Below are 22195 nucleotides of genomic sequence, written 5' to 3'. Positions count from 1 at the left end.
CACCTCCAGAATTGATTTCTGTAACTTGCTCTACTTGTGAGCCACGGATTGGTATCTGGTACAAAGATACCAAAGCTGAGAGTGAGCTACGATTGGCCAGGGAAGCCCACTGTAACAGAAAAAAGATTTTTCAGTTATGTGAGGAGCAAACGTAAAGTAAAGGAGGCAATAGGCCCACTGTTGGGTGCGGATGGACAAACTCTAACGGAAGATGCAGAGAAAGCAGAAAGGCTTAGTGCCTATTTTACATCTGTTTTTTTCCCACAGGTCAAAGGGTTTAGGCACATCTAGAGATGGCAGTAGCCAAGAGATAGTGTCTGGGTGGCAGGTTGACATGGACAGAGAGGTTGTTGAGAGGCATTTAGCTGCACTGGATGAGTTCAAATCCCCTGGGCCGGATGAAATGCACCTGAGAGTGCTCAAAGAACTTTCCAGAGAACTTGAACAGCCCTTGTCCATCATCTCCGGGACCTCTTAAAGGACTGGAGATGTCCCGGAGGACTGGAAGAGAGCAAACGTTATTCCGATCTTCAAAAAAGGGGAAGAAGGATGACCCAGGAAACTACAGACCAGTGAGCCTGACCTCTGTGGTGGGTAAGATAATGGAGCAGATATTAAAGGGAGCGATCTGCAAACATCTGGAGGATAATTTGGTGATCCAAGGAAGTCAGCATGGATTTGTCTCCAACAGGTCCTATCAGACCAACCTGCTATCCTTTTTTGACCAAGTAACAGGTTTGCTGGATCGTGGAAATTCGGTTGATGTAGTTTACTTGGATTTTAGTAAAGCTTTTGATAAGATTCCCCATGATGTTCTGATGGATAAATTGAAGGACTGCAATCTGGATTTTCAGATCGTTAGGTGGATAGGGAATTGGTTAGAGAACCGCACTCAAAGAGTTGTTGTCAATGGTGTTTCATCAGACTGGAGGGAGGTGAGTAGCAGGGTACCTCAGGGCTCGGTGCTCGGCCCGGTACTTTTTAACATATTTATTAATGATCTAGATGAGGGGGTGGAGGGACTACTCATCAAGTTTGCAGATGACACCAAATTGGGAGGACTGGCAAATACTCCGGAAGAGAGAGACAGAGTTCAACGAGATCTGAACACAATGGAAAAATGGGCAAATGAGAACAAGATGCAATTTAATAAAGATAAGTGTAAAGTTCTGCATCTGGGTCAGAAAAATGAAAAGCATGCCTACTGGATGGGGGATACGCTTCTAGGTAACACTGTGTGTGAACGAGACCTTGGGGTACTTGTGGATTGTAAACTAAACATGAGCAGGCAGTGTGATGCAGCAGTAAAAAAGGCAAATGCCATTTTGGGCTGTATCAACAGGGGCATCACATCAAAATCACAAGATGTCATAGTCCCGTTGTATACTGCCCTTGTCAGACCACACCTGGAGTACTGTGTGCAGTTCTGGAGGCCTCACTTCAAGAAGGACGTCGATAAAATTGAAAGGGTACAGAGGAGAGCGACGAAGATGATCTGGGGCCAAGGGACCAAACCCTATGAAGATAAGTTGAGGGACTTGGGAATGTTCAGTCTGGAGAAAAGGAGTTTGAGAGGGGACATGATAACCCTCTTTAAGTATTTGAAAGGTTGTCACTTGGAGGAGGGCAGGATGCTGTTTCCGTTGGCTGCAGAGGAGAGGACACGCAGTAATGGGTACAACGATATTGGCTAGATATCAGGAAAAAATTTTTCACAGCCAGAGTAGTTCAGCAGTGGAATAGGCTGCGTAAGGAGGTAGTGAACTCCCCCTCACTGGCAGTCTTCAAGCAAAGGTTGGATACACACTTTTCTTGGATGTTTTAGGATGCTTTGGCCTGATCCTGCGTTGAGCAGGGGGTTGGACTAGATGGCCTGCATGGCCCCTTCCAACTCTATGGTTCTATGATTCTAAGAAGATTTGGTTCTTATATGCTGCTTTTCTCTACCCGAAGGAAGCTCAAAGCGGCTAACAGTCACCTTCCCTTTCCTCTCCCTACAACAGACACCCTGTGAGGTGGGTGAGGCTGAGAGAGCTCTGATATCACTGCTTGGTCAGATCTGTTTTATCAGTGCCATGGCGAGTCCAAGGTCACCCAGCTGGCTGCATATGGGGGAGTGCAGAATCAAACCTGGCATGCCAGATTAGAAGTCCGCACTTCTAGCCACTATACCAAACTGGCCTGGTTTGTGAACAAACCTACTGATTTAGTTTGGTTTGTGTTTTGGTTCGTAGTTTAGCCATAAACCATGAACAGAAATGCATTTTCCTGGTTTTTACCCATTCAAAATCACAAGTGGTACCAAAAGTCCTGGATGCATGGTTTCAATTTTTAAAAAGTTTCTGAGAGAGCTTTTTGTCATTTGGGATAAAACCATAGTGCCCCCACTCCCTGGCCCCTTTCAACTCTATGATTCTATGATTCTATGATTCTATGGTATCTGCCGAAGCATATCAAGGGTCAGGAAAGGTGGCCACTCCTGATAATATATCTTTGACCAATCTGCCTGGTATCATCCCGGCAGGATTTCTGATAGCATCGCCTTTTCAAACATGACTGGTATTGTGGGGGTTTGGTTTCAGTTACCTCATTAGATCATCCTAATTGCCCAACCCTGAGACATCAAAGAGTTTCGTGAGTACACCTGTGGGTTGCTTCGTTGTTCATAAGCCTCCTTGCGGGCCTTACCTCCATCTGTAAGGACCCTGTTTTTTTGGAATCTGAATTGTGCACAAGGGTAGAGAAGATAGAACCCCTGGACTATGCTCATCTCCCAGCCATGGGGGGGGGGGAATTAGAAACAGTGAGGGCTTTTTTCTGTGAACTCTGCCACAGTGCTTTTTTTTTTTTACTTGACTTGCTACCTTAGAGTGTTGTAGCTTTAAGCTAACTTTTAATGCCCCTTTCTGCAAATGCTAGGCTCCGGTGGGACTTTTTTAGTTCTCAGACTCCAGTGGGAGCCACGGAAGGGGCAGTTTGAGCTTAGGCTCTACCCCTGGGGTAAAAGAGATGACCCAAATACCCTCACAGGCCTACCTTGGACCCTGCTCCGGAAATTGCAGCTGGTCCAACATGGAGCTGCCCAGGTTCTCACACAAACACAGTGGAGAGCCCACAGAAAACCTGTCTTGCAGCTGCTGCATTGACTTCCAGTCGAGTTCTGGATCTGGTTCAAGGTTTTGGTATTAACCTTTAAGGCCTTCCCCTGTCTGGGCCCTGCGTATCTGAAGGACCGCCTTTCTGAATACGTTCCCCAGAGAACACTTTGGTCAAGTAACATTAGCTGACTGACTAAAGGGCCCCGGGCCCTAAAGAAATGTGCTTGGCCTCGACTAGAGCCAGTGTTGCCCAAAAGGTGATTTGTGAGCAAACTCCCCCCTTTGCCCATGGAAGGACACCTTGCCAAGCTCAGCCACTTGGGTCTTAAGGTCTGGCAGCCTCAGAATCCCTGGCAAACCCTGTGGTCTAGGATGAGGGGACTGGGATAGATAACCACTTGCCAGCCAATGAAGCTGGGAGAGCTGCTAAGGTTGGTTCCCCAATACAGGGGCCAAAAGAGAAGGGACCTTGAGCAGGGTCAGAAGATACCTCAGAGGCACAGCACTCCTCCACCATCTTCCAGTTGACTGCCCTGCTGTCCCCACTGGAGAAATTCACTGCCCCCTAATTGCTGCTCACCATGTGCTGGAGGAATGGGGCAAAGTCGATGAGACAGCACTTATGGCTCTGAACTTTCATGCACCAGGACCAAATTCTTAACAGTGCAGAGGGTCATCTGATTATTAAATGGGACAGTGTAGTGTAAAGGTTAAGAGTCAGAGTGGCACATTCTGATCTGGAGAGCTGGGTTTGATTCCCCTCTCCTCAATCCACATGCAACCAGCTGGGTGACCTTGGACTAGTCACAGTTCCCTTAGAGCTGTTCTTGCAGAGCAATTCCCTTAGACCTCTCTCAGCCCCACCTACCTCACAGGGTGTCTGTTGTGGGGAGAGGAAGGAAAAGGTGTTTGTAAACTGCTTTGGGAATAATTCTTCTTTAGAACATCTCGCTGGCGTCACCAGCCGAAGTCTGGCTTTTCTTGGGGGGGGGGGGGGGATGAATGGAGCATCTTCAGCCCCCAAGGGAATAAAACTGGAGGTTGCAAATTTTTCCTTCTCTGTCCTTGGCTCTCACTGCCCTTTCTTCCACATCCCCCAATTCCTCCCTAATGCCTCTTTCTTTAGTTAATCCCTTTAAAAAAGAGTAAAACTTTAACTGAGTGAGCTGCTTAACTGTTTTACATAAATAATCTACCCAAAGACTCAGCAAATGCTGGACCCAGCAAATACAGGACACAGAGGGAAGAAGTAAGATTGGAGAAAGTGTGTACAAAGGACTCCCCCACCCCATGCCAGTGCCTTTGAGTTGCTTACAAACTTTCCAGCTTCCACTGCAGTCGACTTGTAGAATTCAGAGCAAACGCTCTGAGAACATCCCCCAAAGAGGCTAGGTTAGCACAGGACAGGAGGGTGAGAGAAAAGGCTCTCAAACTCCTGGCAAACATATGGCACAGCCTCTAGAGTGGCAGAAAATCCAAAGCTTCCTGCGTAGACCATTTGATCCACTTTGGACCCTAGGAGATCCTGCTGCCTAACGGAAAGCCCTTTATTAGGGAAATTAGGACGCTCTCTTTGGCTAAGCAATTTCTTCACCTCCTTCAAGAAGCCACAGCAAGAGATCTACCGGATCCAAAGGTTCTCTGTGGTTCTACATTGCATTGCAGTTTAAGTCCTGCTGTTGAAATCTTTCCAGCTCTAGCTGCCTTAAATTAGCTGGTCTCGTTTTCCCATCTTCTCTTTATGAATAAGGAGTTTATCTCTCTCTTTTTTGGATTAGAAAAGAGTCAATAAGGACCTTTTTTTTTTTTTTTTTTACCCTCCTGTGTGATCAGAGGGCTTGCAGACACGATGAGTTTCGCTGAATTCCTGCAGCAAATTGGCGGCATGGGCCGCTTCCAGTATGTCCACACGGTGCTACTCGTTATTCCCGTCCTTCTCATGGCCAGCCACAACCTTCTCCAGAACTTCACAGCTGCCATCCCGGGACATCACTGCCGGGTCCACGTCAGTGTCAACGGCAGTGGGCATCACAATGCCAGTCATTTGCTCGAAGCCGACGACCTTCTAAAGATTGGCATCCCTGTGGACAGTCACCAGCGACTGGAAAGATGTCAGCGCTTTGTGGACATCCAATGGCATCTTCTCAACCCCAACAGTACGGAGACCAACTGGACCGGGATGACGACCGAGCCTTGTGCTGACGGATGGGTATATGACAAGACCCTGTACTCTTCCACAATCATCATCGAGGTGAGGAGGAATAGGCTGAGAGATGCTTCCGGGAATAACCAGCTAGAAGGGGCAGGTGGCTGGAGATGGGCATGTTATATAATTGCAGGCAAGTGATTTCTCTGTGCAGCTCCAATGCTTCGTGTTTCTGATTAGGACCTAGCAGGTTCTGAGTTTGAATCCCCAAGGAGCCATGAGGCTCCCACTGCATGAACACGGTTCAGCAATCCTCTCCCCGTCTGACCTAACTCACTGGCCCTTAGGGAGGATGAAAAGATGAGGGGACAACCACAGATGTCTTTCTGACTTCCTTGGAGGAGGGGTGGGAGCAATGTGAATAGACGGAAATGACAGGATTCAGCTTTGAGCATGTCCTTCTGAGCAGATGTAGACAGCCTTCCCTTCCACTTTCTCATAAAGTCGCCCGCAGCTTGGGGGAGGATCTGTGGCGTGGTAGTAGTGCAATGGCTTTACATGCAGAAGGTCGCAGCTTCGTCTCCAGGTAAAAGGACCAGGTGCTGTGAAAGGATCCTCCACCTGAGTCCCTGGAGAGCCTCAGCCAGTCTGAGTAGATAATAGAGACCTTGACGGACCAATAGCCTGATTCAATATAAGGCGGCTTCATGTGTTCATGTAACGGCCTCCTTGTGTCAAATATATATCCACTACTTTTTGTTTATTCTCTGAATGCACTGCAAATAATGGCCTCTTAATGAGACAATATAAGATCTGTGATAGCCACACACTCCTTCCAGCCTACCCCCTCTCTGAGGGCTGTTGTGAGATTACAGTGGAGGAAAGGGAGACCCATGCAATTGGTCTCTCTATATATTTATATATATAAAATATAATTAATCTGCGTCCCGAAATCCAGAGCCTGCAATCTGGCATAAGAAGAGTTTTGCTTGATCTGGACCACCTAGCCTAGTATACTTCAGAAGAGGGATGCCCAACCTTTTTGAGCCAATGGGCAGGGCCCGTTTATCCATGTAGCATATGCTATGGGCCCTGTGCCTCCAGGGTGCCTTCTTCCCCCGTGGATAAGGGCCATAGCTCCTATCTTCCCCCCTTTTCCCTCTTTAAGGACACTTCTCCTTAGCTTCTCCGCCCATAGCTTCTCCACCTCGTCTGGCTGCTCCCGCCACAATTGTACTTTGCTAGGGCCCCGCAGATACTTAAACTGGCTCTGGTGCTATGAGATGCAGAAATCCTTAAGCCACTCCTGACCACTGGCAGGGGACGGCAGTGTAGGGTGGCTGGATCCACATTGGGAAACTCCTGGAGATTTGGGGACAGAGACTGGATAGGGACACAGGGATTTCAGGGAGTTTCAATGCCGCAGAGTTCACCCTCCAATGCATCCCCTTTTTCCAGGAGAACTGATCCCTGTAGTCTGGACATGACTATATCTCGGGCCTCCCTCCTGCCTCTTTTGCCTTCCTTTCCTCTGCCCACCTCCTAGTCCCCAGCACCTGGCAGGCTATAAACCACCAGTCTAGGCTGATGCTATTGTTTCCAGTTTGTGGTTCAAAATTTTAATCTATTTTACATTGTTTTGTATTCCCCGAGACAGTATGTCTGAGAGGAACAGTATATGAATGAATGAATGAATGAATGAATGAATGAATGAATGAATGAATGAATGAATGAATGAATTAATGAATTAATGAATTAATGAATGAATGAATGAATGAATGAATGAATGAATGAATGAATGAAGCTGCAATTCCAGGAGATCCCACCTGGAGGCTTGCATCCCCAGCCACGCACCATGTCACCTGTGGGTTCCAGGTTGGGGACCTCTGCTTTGCAAGAATCAGAGCAGCTCACTGGGTGGTTCACCAGCAGTTCACTCTTGACCTTCAGAAGACAGCTGCAGCATCCCAAGAAAGCCACCACTTTGTATACGGAAGGCCTTGGGTTAAATCCCAAGACTGTTCCGGTCTTGGTCAGTAGCAAATATGATGAGCCCAAGGTCCAGGACAGTTGCTGCCTTCCACCAGTCAGGCTACACAGCACAAAACAAGATGGATCAGAGGAGGGCAGCTTCCTCTGTTAATTGACTGTCTGTCCTTGCCTGGGCCTGGCAAACATGTATCTTGTGCCTCTTTATATGAAGCATGCAGCAATGGGACTGAACATTGTGAACTTATGATTTTATATACTCAACTTCTTTGCAAACACCTTTGGGATTGACTGTAAAAGTTGTCACACTTCTAAAGGCCTCTTAATACACGGCCTGCCCATGTCACACCGGGTCCCAATGGTCAGTTTTGCTTGCAGATATTCTTCTAGGGATACCAGCCTCCAGGTGAGGCCTGGGAAACTCCTGGCATTACAGCCCATCTCCAGAATACAGAGATTAGCTCCCCTGGAGAAAAGGGATGCTTTGGACTCTTGTGTGGGCCATTATAATTTTATTGCGGGTGTCGAGAAGGAGATGAGGTATGTTCCAATATCACTTCAAGGATTAGAGCACTAGAGTTGCATGTCTCCCCTGGCCACCAATTGAGGATGGGGAGGGAGGGATTTCCAGATTCAAGATAGGAAACTTCTACAGGTTTGAGGATGGAGCCTGGAGAGGACAGTGGCCTTAGTGGATTACAATGCCATAAAGCCCACCCTCCAAAGTGTCCATTTTCTCCAGGGGAACTGATCTCTGGGGTCTGGAGATGAGCTGTAATTCCAGGGGATCCCCAGGTCCCACCTGGAAACTGACATCCCTAGAGAGCATGTTGGTGAGCAATTTCAGGATGAAGGTGGGTGGGCAGGATCTACTGAGCATCATGATTGTGTACAACCTGCTCTCCTTAGACCAACGCCAATTGCAATATACAAGAACTCTCTTAGTCCACCAGAGCAAGGTAGGCACATTTAACCCAGCATCCTGTCTCCCTCCACCTGACTTGTGAAACCCACAAGCAGGGCTGGAAGCCATCCCCACTCCCCCATCATCCCCTGGCTCTGGTATTCAGCAGCACAAGCCCTCTGTGCATGCCCACAAAAATGGTAAGCAACTAGCTTGCTGAAGTGCAAGGCAAGGCTGCACAACCAGCTGGCTCACTAGAGGTCACAGGAGCCCCCCCCCCCCCCCCCGTTGCTCTACAGGCCTAGTCTCCTTCTGCACAATGGAAAAGGGGCATGTCATCAGCCTGAGAAATATTGTTGAGGTTCTTCCATGGTCAAAAGGTTGAGAAAGGCTGGTGCAGTGGCTAGAGAATATGGGATTTGATCCCCCATTCCTCCACATGCAGCCAGCTGGGTGACCTTTGGCCAGTCACAATTCTCCTAGGGCTGTTCTTGCAGAGCAGTTCTGTTAGAGCCATCTCAGCCCCACCTACCTCACAGGGTGCCTTTTGTGAGGTAGAGGAAGGTTGTTTCTAAGCCACTTTGAGACACCTTTGGGTTGTAAAAAGCAGAGTACAAAAAAACAGCTCCTTCTCTTTTATGTTGGTCCTTTGGAACAAATCTGAGACTACGAGCTTTGTAGTCCCTTTTATCTGGACCAACTCAAACACGACGAAAGTGGTGAGCAAGCTTTTTGAGCCCTACTGAACTCTTCATCTGGTCCAGTCTTAGACTGCGGGTCAGGGGGAGGAAGCAACAAAAGGGGAGGAAAAACCGCCTTGATTTGTAATAGTTGTAACTAATAACTGTCCATAGTCCTATCCCTACCTTCCCTAAATTTGTTCAGTCAAATGTGAGGAACTGGTGTGATATAAGGCAGGGGTAGTCAACCTGTGGTCCTCCAGATGTCCATGGACTACAATTCCCATGAGCCCCTGCCAGCATTTGCTGGCAGGGGCTCATGGGAATTGTAGTCCATGGACATCTAGAGGAACACAGGTTGACTACCACTGATGTAAGGGATGCCAACCTCTAGAAGGGGCCTGGAGTTCTCTGGGATTACAACGGACCTCTAGACGGCAGAGAGTTCCCCTGGAGAAAAATGGCAGGTCTCTATGGGAAGGCATAGCTGGTGACTTTCCAAGCCACAGTATGGCCAGCCCTGCTCTATGGAATGCCATAGATTCTAGGTGAAATCTCTCCCGAAATTCCCCTCTTGACAGGCACCGCCTCCAAATCTCTAGGGATTCCCCAGGCTGGAGTTGGCATCCTTACTTAACGAAGCCTTGTGGACTTTAACTTCCTGGTCTCCTCTATATCATTTGCACGGAACTGCCCTTATGTCAGGTGCAAAAGAGAGCAGGGAGGAAATGGAGGCTGCAGAATGAAGGAATTTCCAGCAAACAAGGGGGTTAAAGCAGCAAGAACAACAGGAGGTGTTTGCATTTGGTGGGTAAACAGGCCATAATTGACTAGCCCCTGCCATCACCTCCACCCCCTCCCCATGGTCTCCAAAGGGTCTTGCTGGGAACAGAAGATTTGCAAGCCAGTGGGAGACGCTGCTGGCAAAGATCCCGAGGGAAGGAGCAGCTGAGTTCTCTGCTGAGAGCAAAAATGTTGTTGTACATTCTTCCCCCCCCCTCCACCCAGCCACCAGGTCTTGTGCATGATTGGTGTAATGCAAGACTCTGCTGTAAAATCAAGAGTCTTGCCTATGCCATGAATGCATCAGGTGACCTTAGGAAAGCCACTCACTCTTGGCCTTCCCCTCCTCCTGCAATAAGGGTTGGTAACATTGCCCCACCTTGCAGGACTGTTGTAAAGGTTACAACAAAGTAATGTGTGTGAAACACCTTGAATCTTTGAAAGCATTGAGGGTAGGTGGTTCTTATGATTATGACTGGTCACAAGGCCTGCCGGATTGTCACTTGAGGCATTAAAAGCCTGAAGTTGCTTTCTGAAATTAATTAATGTACTTAGACCATTCTAATACTGCCTTTCTCCTCACCTTAGGGTCCCCAAGGAGGGCAGCCATCACAACTATTAAAACAGCTTCATTTTATAAAACCTATTAGAAACATCAGCCAAGCAAAACACAGAAACAGTTAAAACACATTAGTCCAGTGAACATGTTCTTGCAGAGTCAGAGTCTCTCTCTTTCTGTGAAAGTACCTGAGCCTCTTGTAGAGCAGAGTGGTAAGGCAGCAGACATGCAGTCTGAAGCTCTGCCCATGAGGCTGGGAGTTCGATCCCAGCAGCCGGCTCAAGGTTGACTCAGCCTTCCATCCTTCCAAGGTCGGTTGCTGGGGGGTAAAATGGAAGGGAATGGCAAACCACCCTGTATTGAGTTTGCCAAGAAAACGCTAGAGGGCGTCACCCCAAGAGTCAGACATGACCCGGTACTTGCACAGGGGATACCTTTACCTTTACCTAGGCCAAAGAAATGTATTTATGAAAACATATGGGGGAGGGGAATGTATGGGGGGGGGGGAATCTTGCAGCACAGAACTCTTATGGCAGAGGAGAGTCAAATAGTTGGTCCTCTAATTAGTTGGGGGAAATTAAGCTTAAAGGAGACAAAATGAGCCAGGTTGACTGGGATTCACCACCTATGTATATGGGGATTGTCACCTTAAGAGAACATCAATAAACCAGGTTAGGTCACAAGAAAAGAGGGGTTTTTTTAAAGATAAAAAGAACAAAACATACACACTCTTGAATCACACACAAGTTTAGCTAAGAGGAAATCAGGGAAGAGGGCAAGGAGAGCAATTTCAGGGAGGCAATATTTACCAGTCTTGGAGATCCATGGAAGCAGGAGCAAAATGACCAGCATTTCATGGGGAGAAGGCAGAGAGTCCAGGAAAACACACAAACACTGTGGAGCAGGATGCCCCTTGATATAAGGGCAAAATGCTACCTCTTTGTAACCTCCAAAACACTTTGAACAGTGTTGAACAATGATCCAAGAGAAATGTAATGGGTTTAACAGGAGCTGAACTATGGTTCTTAATGGCTCTTTAGTTACTGAGTGGGAAAGCTACCAGGTTTGGGGAATGGTGTTAAGTACTGTCTAATTAGGATAAATAGGTGGGGGCAGTGAGGATGGAGCCTGATGAGATTAATTCAAGGTGAGGGAATGTGTTATTGGGATGTCCATTGTCCTAATAATGTGCTTCCCTGGGGTAGCAAGAAGGTCAATAGGGGGTCAGTTGCTCTTTCCCACACTCCTAAATTTCATGTTCAGACTTGTCTCTGGGAGACATCAGTTTTAGTGTAATTTTAGGCCTGGCAGTGTGTTGCTTTTGATATCTGAAATAATATTGAAGGAAGGGTGTTTATGGTTTTCTATCTATAAACTACTCCCCAATGAGAGGAGGGGTCTGACTGGTGACACAAGGTCCATTTAACAATCCTAAAATGCTGCTAAGTTTGATCTGCTTGGTACCACATGTGCTTCCCTGGAGCATCCAGGCTTTAATTCCTGGCTCCAGACTGCATGAGGCCGGGCAAGTCTAGCCAACATAACAGGTGCTTAATACAGAGATGCTGGAGATGCTGAAGTTCTAAGGTCTGGATGATAAACCTAGAAAGTCTTCCCTGCTAATCCCTGGATTTGAGGAAGGAATGGCAAGGGCTGTCCCACCATGGATCCCACCATATGCAGAGAGCCAATAAAACACACCAGAGCCAAGTGTTTTGGGAAAAGGTGTGTTAAAAAATATTTTAAAGCTACAACAAGCTGCTGTAACAATACAAGTACATTGTGTGCCAGAGATTAAAGGAAAAACGAACCTTAACTGGTCTCGTCTCCCTCTACAGCTGGGAGATGAGTGCGGTCCAGGTCAGTCTAATTTCTCTTAGAAAATACCTTACTCAAAGCATAATGGCAGAGTCTTTGCAGCAACACCATGGAGGTCCAACATTTGGCCCATCCTGCAACAGCTGCGCTGGCTTCTGGTCGAACTCCAGACCAAGTTCTAAACACCATCTCAGAACAATCCAAAGAGGCACACACATACCGTTAGTTACAAGAGGGACGGTCATGGATGCAGTGGGGCTGTGCTTGATTCATGAGAAGGCTGAAGCTAAGGACCTCAGTGCCCCCTGCAAACTGCTCCACCGTAACCTCCTCATAGCATGGTCCAGAAACGCTGATGTGGACATGCCTGATGAACTGGGATTTAATCCCTATACACAAATGACCAGGTCCCTGGACATGCTCCCACCTACTTCCAATTCCTTTAGAGAGCCACTTACATTCTTCATCCTAAACATTCGGTGCTGAACCCTATGGACCAGGGGTAGTCAACCTGTGGTCCTCCAATTCCCATTGTAGTCCATGAACATCTGGACTGGGTGGGAGGAGGTGGATGAGCATCTGGACTGGGTGGGAGGAGGTGGATGAGCATTTCAAACCAGCAAAGCATCTTGGAGGAGGAACTATTGACCCTGTGTGGTCCTAAAACTTGCAGATCTAATTCGGGTGCCAGAAAGTCTGGCCTAATGTTTTCTGCAAGGGCCAAAGGAATGGTAGAAATGCTGCGGAGTAAATTAGGCTTTGTATTAAGACGGTAACCTTTGTTTAAGAATGAGAGTTTAACCATATAAACATGATAAATATCAAACAGGCACTCTGATATATTGTTTACTGTTTTTTTTAGGCTGCAGAATATTTTCCTTTACTTTTAGGAGTGGTCACCTTAATAATATTCTTGTTACATTTTGTCTCAGTATTACCAGCATTAAAAAATAACTGCAGGGGGAAATGCAAACACCCTTGACATGGCTGAACCAGTTGAAGAGCACCAACAGCTTGTCTGTATTTATCCTTCCCTCTCAAATATTAACTTTAAAGAATAATACATTGTTTTGTTTTTTATAACAAAATGAATAGTATATTTGGTTTTATTGACTTCCAAAACATGGTTTGACACCAATACGAGTACCCTTTTAAGCAAGTGAAAATGATTTGCAATCTTGCAGACTGGCAACTACAGGAACAATTAGTATCTCTGCAACTAATATAATCATGTATTTGACTTTATCAACCCCAGAAACATATATTTTGACACCAAGATGAGCACCCTACGTGAATCTTAAGGGAATTTCCGCACATTAGTAAAAATAGCGTCCCATCTGTAGAATGGAGAAGCACTAAATTATATCGCGCCCCATCTGACTCTCCTCAATTTTTTTCTGTCTCACCTTTGTCTGCCTTCTTTTTGCACATCTTACCCTCCTCATCTGCTGCTGGAAGAGGCAGAAGTGAGTAATGTGCCTTAGACATGTTGCGCTTCCACCTGTCCATCAATTCAGGCAACCATTCCCTTTCTCCAACAATATAAAGGTCCTGCATTTTTTTTAAAATTCATACTTTTCCATTGCAGTACCCATGCACAGAATCATAGATGCATAGTGCTTTTGGGACGCCACCCCTTATGGGATCATGAGTCCTTTGATAAATGAGAACATTAATATTATTCCTGATTTGGGGGGAGGGGCGGAGAAAACTTTCAAGAGGCACAGTTTGTTGAATAAAATTTTCTTTTATTTCTGGCATCACCTACATGTATGTCGCCTATTCATTGCTCCTGGCACAATGCCATTATTTTTTTTTTAAATCCCATCCCCGGGAACAAGGAAGAGGGAGGCGGGTGGGACGAAGCAGGCAACTTTAGTGTGTTTGAGCCTTCATACCTTCCTTCTGCTGTTTGCCTGCTGGTTGTTCTCTGGTAGCTGGCAATTTTTAGGTTGGTGAATCCACTTTATGCAATTCCCAAAGAAGTGATTTAAAATAAAGGATGCAGCGAGCTGTCAGCTGGATGTGAGAGATGTCATGTAAAGAGGCAGAATATTCAGCTTGCAATTGACTAGCATGATGCTACATTTAATGGGTGCAGAAATGCCCTAAATATTGCAGTAACCATATCCACGAACTTGGAAAATGGCAGTTATGTTGTTGTTATTGTTGTTGTTGTTTTTTCCTAGACCACCGTCCCAGTGGACTGCCTCAGAGCAGCATACAATATGTAAACACAACATTAATTAAAAACATAGCAGTAAAATAAGATTCAAAATAAAATTAAACTGTGCAATAATGTCAGCATGGACCAGGCAGATATTATATGGTTCACCTCTCGTGGAGCTAGATTGCAGTCCAGGGGTGTCTTTGATTTGGGTGGGGGGAGGCAGTAGATGTTATTTGATTCACTGTCCTGGTTCTGTCAGGACCCAGATGTATTCTGGGAGCTCATTCCGCCAGATGGAGGCAAGGCTGTTAACCTCTGCTAAATGCCCCTCCTGCATTCAACAGGTTAAGCCTAAAAGAGGGTGGGATCAGTAGGTGGCACACTGAGGGCTTGTCTCTTCCCAAATGCAATGGAGACACAGTGAGGTGCATACATGAAAGGTTGATTTAGGGATTAAAAAAGGTGTATAGACTTGCAATTAAAATGACTTCAAAACAACAGTTCAAAAGAAATCCATTGCTGAACTCTGATGGCACTTTAATGCAAATCTAACATAGAACCCCAAAGGGAGCATATGCCTATAGACATATGTTAGCAAAGCTTTATTTATCCCGGCTGAAATGATTAAATCAGGGGTAGTCAAACTGCGGCCCTCCATATGTCCATGGACTACAATTCCCAGGAGCCCCCTGCCAGCGAACGCTGGCAGGGGGCTCCTGGGAATTGGAGTCCATGGACATATGGAGGGCCGCAGTTTGACTACTCCTGAATTAAATGATTCCCCACACAATCAGGCAGATGCAACCTCCATTCCTCACAACCCAACTCCTCCTAATCACCTAATATCTATGTAGCAGCTTAGCAGCAGCTTCATGATTCATATCTACCTGGTTTTCAAGGCCAGAAGAAAGTAGGAGAAACTTCAGAAGTTCTGAAAACTCTCCCATATTTTAAACCTTACCCATATCGGACCAACGTTCAATCACATTGTCTAAACCAGTTGTTTTCTCATCAATAAACTAATCATAAACTTACAGATCCCACGACGCTGATCTCAGGTACCTTCCCCATTTGGCAAGGAAAGTACCCAAAGTTACATAAAGCATTTGTCCATAAGTGGCCAGCTTCCCCTTCCTCCTGGTTACCAACCATTGACCCAAACCACAAAAATAGTCCCTGAGAGTTCAGCCCAGTTCTATCTCACATCTGGCATATGATCAGGTCTTGACCTAACTTCTCTAATTCTCCAAATAGACCTTCCACACCAATATATACATGTGTACATAAGTGTGAATGAATGAATGAATGAAATATTAAGCCTTTAACTGAATATGTATTTCTATAAATTACCCAAGAAATTTTAAGACAGTAGTGCCCTGAAACAGGCACAAACATTAAAATTTTCTGTACATCTATATATTTTTGTGGGGGTATATGGTGGATCCAGGACTATAGCAGAAGGATCTTACCTGTAGTCGTGCAGTGAAGTTGGCTGCGTATGTGATAATTTTCAAACAGTATGTCCCTTATTATTATTATTATTATTATTATTATTATTATTATTATTATTATTATTATTATATTTATTTCCCGCCTCTTCCGACAGGCTCGAGGCGGGTCACAACAACTAACCCCATTAAAATTCCCATTAAAACATCAAACTACTAACATGACAGCTAAAAATCCCGTCCCTCCCCCAATTTTTAAAAGGCATCCTGTTAAACAGAGTTCCTGCCTAAAATGCTGAAGAGTTAATATTAGAATTATGCGTGGCCTCACTCCCTGACGTCTTGTGGTCAGCTCTACCTCTTGAGGCAGCCATTTTGGGATTGCGCCCATCATCCTGTGTCAGAATTCCAAAGGTGCCCCAACTCAGAAAATGTTGGATCCTTATGCTCTACATATCAACAGGCTTCAAAAGGCACTCCTCTGTTTAGGATTTCCCTGTCAGTCTAAAACTTATTATGCTGATCCACTGCCCTTTTCCTGCAACAGTGGGATCTGGTCTGTGACTTGCGGAAGCTTCGGGAAATGGCCCAGTCGATCTACATGGCTGGTGTGCTGGTTGGAGCCCTGGTTCTTGGTGGACTGTCTGACAGGTAAGTCAGATAGGGTGGCAGACTAAGGCGGCATAACCTGCGTAGAATCTGCACTGAAATTTTTTTCCACTGTAAATCTTGCTGAATTCTGGTTGTCCAACAGACTAACTTGGCATAAATCAGCTTCATGTGTGGAAATGGGAATAGGGAAGCAAGGCCAGTTTGGTGTAGTGGTTAGGAGTGCAGACTTCTAATCTGGCATGCCGGGTTCGATTCTGCGCTCCCCCACATGCAGCCAGCTGGGTGACCTTGGGTGACAGCACTGATAAAACTGAGTGATAGCAGGGCTCTCACCTACCTCCCAGGGTGTCTGTTATGGGGAGAGGAAAGGGAGGCAACTGAAAGCCACTTTGAGACTCCTTCAGGAAGAGAAAAGCAGCATATAAGAACCAACTCTTCTTCTTCTTCTTCCTGTTATTATTATTATTATTATTATATTTATATACTGCCCTCCTTTGTATATGATGCTTGGGTTGGGATGGTATGGTATAGTATGGTATAGTATGGGGGGGGAGTTTTGAGGGAATCTTTACCTGGAAGCCTGAGGGGGCAGCAGCTCTGGAATTAGGGTCAAACTAGTGATAATTGTGGTAGCCAAATATATGTCTATTTGAAAACAGGCATCAACAGGTATGGTGAATCCTTCTTTTTAGGGTTCCCAGTTCCTCTGTGACCACCAGTGGGGGATGGAGTGTAGGGTTGCCATATCCAGGTTGGGGAACTCCTGGAGATATAGGGTGGAGCCTGGGGAGGACAGGAATCTCAGTGGGGGTCAAGTCCATAGAATCCATCCTCTAAAGCAGCCATGTTCTCCAGGTGAACCGATATCCGTGGTCTGAAAATGAGATGTAATTCCAGGGGATCCCCAGGTCCCATCTGGAGGCTGGCATCCTTACAATCCATCCCTCCATGGCTTTTTGTCCCTTCCCTATTCATATCTGGTACTTGGGGGGATGGAACGGGTTGGGATGACTGACCACAGGGGAATAAGTGTGTGGGTGAACCCTTCACTCACGAGCCACTTTTGATGCTCAGTTCCAAAATATGCTTCTCACTTTATACAGAAGTAAACATGGCGGCTGCTACTGCTGCTTTAGTTGGCCTCTTATAGGCCTCCAGAAAAAGCAAGGGTTGGAGACTGGGGAGGCCATGGTTTTGGGAGAGGAACGGGAATATAATGTCTACACTCAGGAACAGCCGTTTTCTCCAGGAGAACTTATCTCTGTAGTTTGGGAATCAGTTGCGATTCTGAGGGCTCTCTGGGCCTAGGGATGTCAGTTTCCAGGAGGAACCAGGGGATTCCCTGCAATTACAGCTCATATCTAGGGCTGATTTTGTTTTTTCTGGTATGCATCCGGCTGAATTCAGATCTATTTGAACTCAGGTCTTCCTCTACCCCCTCCCGCACATTGAAGCAGAAAAGTGTTCTGCACATGTGGGGAGTTAAGTGCAGCAGGAGTCTCTTTCTTTTCTTCAGTGGGAGGGGGGAGGATTAGAGACAGCAGAGGAGAGGGAATAAATCCAAGAGGCAAATATCTGTTGAGAAAAGTTCAGGCTTCTGGAGCACAGTCAATTTAAGACAAGTCTGGCATCCGGGAACCAGGAAGTCCTTGAACTGATGCCCTGGCCAATGAGGGAAGACTGCTTGACTAAGAGGTACAGAGAAGGAATCATAGAATCATAGAATCATAGAATAATAGAATCATAGAGTTGGAAGGGGCCATACAGGCCATCTAGTCCGACCCCCTGCTCAACGCAGGATGAGCCCTAACCATCCTAAAGCATCCAAGAAAAGTGTGTATCCAGCCTTTGCTTGAAGTTACTTCGCAAAAAGGAGCTGTCTACACATTTACTGATGGCGGTCTTTCAAATATCGAGGCTTATATCCACTCCAGGATATTGCAGGAGAAAGGTAGGGTCACCACAAACCATGCATGTTGCAGAGAGAAAATTTAAAGTGCGCAGAATCAAAGTGGAAATCAAATTCAGTGTAGACTGCAGGGATTCATTCAAACTGGGTTTGGGTAAAAAGCCACTGCGGGTTACATCCAGGTGACAGTGATCAGTTCCCCTGGAGAAAATGGCTGCTTTGGAGGGTGGACTCTGGAGCATTCAACTCCACTGAGATCCTTCCCTGCCCCAAATCCCACCCACTCCCAGGTCCACCCCCAAAGTCTCCAGGTATGTCCCAACCAGAGCTGGCAACCCTCTGCAAGCCTCAAGTGGAGGTTGGCAACCCTGGTAGCCTCCCCCCCACCCCAAATTGTTTCTCACAAGGAGCTGAAGCGAGTAAGAATCCAGCCCTTTGCCAGCTTCAGCTGCTTTTGCTTTCTTGTAGGTTTGGCCGCAAGGCTCTCCTCATTTGGTCCTTCTTGCAAATGGCCGTCATGGGCACCTGTGCTGCCTTCTCGCCCACCTTTGTCTCCTACTGCATCTTCCGGTTCCTGAGTGGCACAGCGCTCTCCGGCATTGGCCTCAACATCTCCTGCTTGAGTAAGACCCTTCTTGGGGGGAGCCTGAAACCAAATGATGCATGCTCTGTTAATCCAGCTGCTTTTGGAAGCTGGGATTTAGAAATCCTTCATTGTGCGTCTTGGTTTAAAATCTTCAACTTTTGGTTTTTGTTTTGCATGGAAGAGGTAACCAGCCACAATGTGTAGTTGCACTGATGACTTTTGGAAAGCCACACTGACAACGGACGATGCCACATGGATCAACCATGTGATTCTGTGGCCGCAAAATAAAACAAGCAGCCCGGTTATTTTGTTAGTCTTCAAAGTGTCGCTGGACTCTTGCCTGTTTGTAGCACAGATCACAGCCAGCCTAACTATGATTATTATAATTGTACTAGGGGCCAAACCCGTTGCATTCAGGAATACAACGAGTGCTAGATTGGAGAGGTGGGGACGAAGAACTCTGTGGACAGCCTCCCCCTCCCCCCAGGACCTGGAAAGGCTGCAGGCAGGAGGCAGGGAACTCACCAGCAGGGGCCGCTCTCATGCCGCAGGAATCTGCAGCCTCCGAGCCTCAGAGGGAAGTGAAAGGAGGAGGGGGTGTTCAGGGGTGGGGGACAGAAGGTGACTGGCTGGCTGCTGGACAGACAGGCAAGCTGATTGGAGGAGGAGGCACTCAGGGGTGGGAAAGCCGCCCAGAGTGGGTGTTAAATGCCGAGTGGCACTTAAGCCATGAGATGTGCTCCTCCTCCAAGGCCTTACCAGAAATATTAAGTGGAACACATTAAGACAGTATCTTTAAAATACATACTACCTTTACAGAATAACACATGCAAGTCACAGAAACAGATCCCTTAGAATCTTTCCGTTGTAGGAGGGAAACCATAGAATGTATCCCTCGCCTGTAGAAGGCCCCAGGTTCAATTCATGGCACCTCCAGATCAAGGACTCATGTAGTAAATATATCTGTCTTTCCTAAAGTGACCAGAAATCTGGGGCCACAAGGTGGGACATGTTGTCGCCGCTGCAGCAGCAGCAGGCAGCCTCTCTCCCCTCCCCACTCCCCTCTCCCCGACTGGCCTCAGAAGGGCAGCGGCATGGCGATGGCAACATCAGAGGTGGCGGTGGTGGTGGCGGCAGCTGGCGGGCCAGGGTGAAATCTGAAGGGGTACAGTTGCCAGCTCTGGTTTGATTAATACCTGGAGATTTGGGGGGTGGAGGCTGAGGAGGGCTGAATTTGGGGAAGGGACCTCAGCAGGCTATCATGGTATATAGAGTCCACCCTCCAAAGCAGCCATTTTCTCCGGATAAACTGACCTTGGCCATCTGAAGGTCAATTGTAATAGTAGGAGATATCTAGGTGTGACCTGGAGGCTGGCAGCACTATAAAAGGTTTTTCCCCCTTTTTTCTTTTCCAGTTGTGGAGTGGATTCCCACCAAGTTCCGGACCATCACCATAGCATTCACTGGCTTTGGATATACAGTGGGCCAGATCCTCCTGGCTGGTTTGGCCTACGGAATCCCAGACTGGCGCATGCTTCAACTGGCCGTCTCTGTGCCCTTCTTCTTCTTCCTCCTTTACTCCTGGTATGTACGGACCCTCGCGCTCCTCCCTGGGTGCCTCATCCTCCCAAGGGGGAGGGAAGCACTGTGACATGGTTGGCAGAGTTCGCAGCTGCAGGAAGGGCTAGGAAACCGGATGCCTTTCGTTTCTCTTTGACGGGGGGGCCGTTCTGTTTCCAGTTAAAACAGGTCCTTTGCTGAAGAACTCAGTGCGTCTGCTTTAGGACCCTCACAAAAGCCTTTGAGCCTGTGGTCTGTCATTCACCTTGGCATGGCCTCTTGGCACGGTCCTGAGAAACAGACTGCCGGAGGAAGTTTTCAGTTTTTAATTGCTGTCCTTTGCAAGGGATTGTGGCCATATATTTGAAAAATAATAATAGCCAACCCAACTTAAAAGCTGGTTCTGAGAGAAAGGACGGAGAAGTACCTCCTTCTATTGGGCTAGAATGGGGAATTTAGAACCCTCAAAAAGAAGAAAAGAACCCGGGCAGCTTTGTGAGTGGGGAGACCCTCGCTCCCCTTTGTCCGCCTGCCTTCGTTAAGAGCGGCGAAAAATTATTTAAAATAGTTTTAGCCCACTTTTCTCCCTAGATTGGACCCAAAGCAGTGGAACTGGCCCTGAAGCAGAAAGGAAAACTTGCAAATTTCATTTTCAGATGAATTCTGAGCACTTTGCTTATGAAAAACGACTTTGAGAGAGGGTTAAAGACGTTTACCAAGTCCTGGTTAAGAAGTTTTAAGTTCAGATTCTGTAGCCTTACACTTGGCTAATTTCTTTAATTCCTTGAATTCCACCAGGAGCTGTAACTTTTTTTTGGGGGGGGGGGATCAGAAGGAAAAATATTTACTGTTTGTACACACACCCATATTACGCTGCCTTGTCTACCATTTGGAGAGTGTAGGAATCCACATTCTTTTCAAAAGTTAATGGATGTATACAGAAAATATCACCGAGAACAAATGTTGACCAGAGAAAATAGCTATTCCATTTCCTGGCAAGTGAATTGCTAAGAAACTAGGCAGGGAGGTTTGATTTTGTTTGTTCACCTGTGTTATGTGGCTTGGCCTGTGGGTTCAGGGGATGTCACTTGGCTTCTTTTGCACAGGTGGTATGCAGAGTCAGCTCGCTGGCTACTTTTGGCAGGGAAATCTGGCACGGCTGTCCAAGTTCTCCAGAGGGTTGCCCAGATCAATGGGAAGCAGCAGGCTGGAGCTGAGATCACTACTGAGGTAAGGCAGAAAGTTTGGTCTCCATTCTGATGGACCCAGCTGGACCTTGGTGGAAGTGGATGCAGCCATGGCAGAAAGGTTCTGCCACACAGGGAGGCTGTTCTTTTCTATGCATGAAGCTACTGAAAGAGGCAGTGGTGTGTCCATTACTGAAAAAGCCATCGCTAGAGTCCTGGGGCCAGCCAATTACTGCCCCCATCTCACACCTCGTGTTTCTGGGGAAGGTGATTTCAAAGGGCTACCACAGACCGGCTCCTAGCATACTTGGATGAGGCTTCGGTCCTTGACCCTTCCGTCCTGGCCATGGGGTGGAGATGGTTCTGGTCATCCTGGTGGTTACAATAATCTGGCATTGGAGTGTTTATTGGCGCTCTGAAGTTGGTGGGATGCATGGAGGTTTGGAGGGGAATCCCCCAAATCTGTGGTCCGCAAGCTTTTGGCCGCTGCGGACCGCTACTCCGCGTTGGGGGGAGAGGGCGGCCCGGGGGCCCGCGCACGCACGGCAGCCCCAGCGCAAATGCGCGTGCGCGGACTGCTGTGCATGCGCGTTTGCGTCCGGCAGGGGCGCAAGCACGCGTGCGCAGCAGTCCGTGCATGCGCATTTGCGCCGCCACCATGCGGGCGGCCGTGGCTCTCCCTCCCAGCCCCTCCAGGCCGCCAGCAAATCGGCTGCTAAAGCGGCCGATTAGCTTGCGGCTCGGCA

General features: G+C 47.2%; 1 protein-coding gene across 1 annotated transcript in view; it reads left to right on the top strand.

Annotated features, from left to right (window-relative positions):
* Positions 1-4235: 4235 nt before the first annotated feature.
* Positions 4236-22195, top strand: part of LOC143833491 (solute carrier family 22 member 6-A-like) — a 30455-nt gene continuing 12495 nt past the window's right edge. Inside the window, exons 1-5 of the mRNA XM_077329364.1 lie at positions 4236-5349; positions 16143-16246; positions 18585-18739; positions 20118-20286; positions 21369-21492. Coding sequence (XP_077185479.1) covers positions 4948-5349; positions 16143-16246; positions 18585-18739; positions 20118-20286; positions 21369-21492 — 954 coding nt within the window. The 5' untranslated portion in view covers positions 4236-4947. The remainder of the gene's footprint in view (positions 5350-16142; positions 16247-18584; positions 18740-20117; positions 20287-21368; positions 21493-22195) is intronic.

This window comes from Paroedura picta, chromosome 1 (assembly GCF_049243985.1).
Source record: "Paroedura picta isolate Pp20150507F chromosome 1, Ppicta_v3.0, whole genome shotgun sequence".
NCBI classification, from domain to species: domain Eukaryota; kingdom Metazoa; phylum Chordata; class Lepidosauria; order Squamata; family Gekkonidae; genus Paroedura; species Paroedura picta.
The sequence above is the reverse complement of the archived record's forward strand: the minus strand, read 5'-3'. Positions and strand labels throughout refer to the sequence as shown.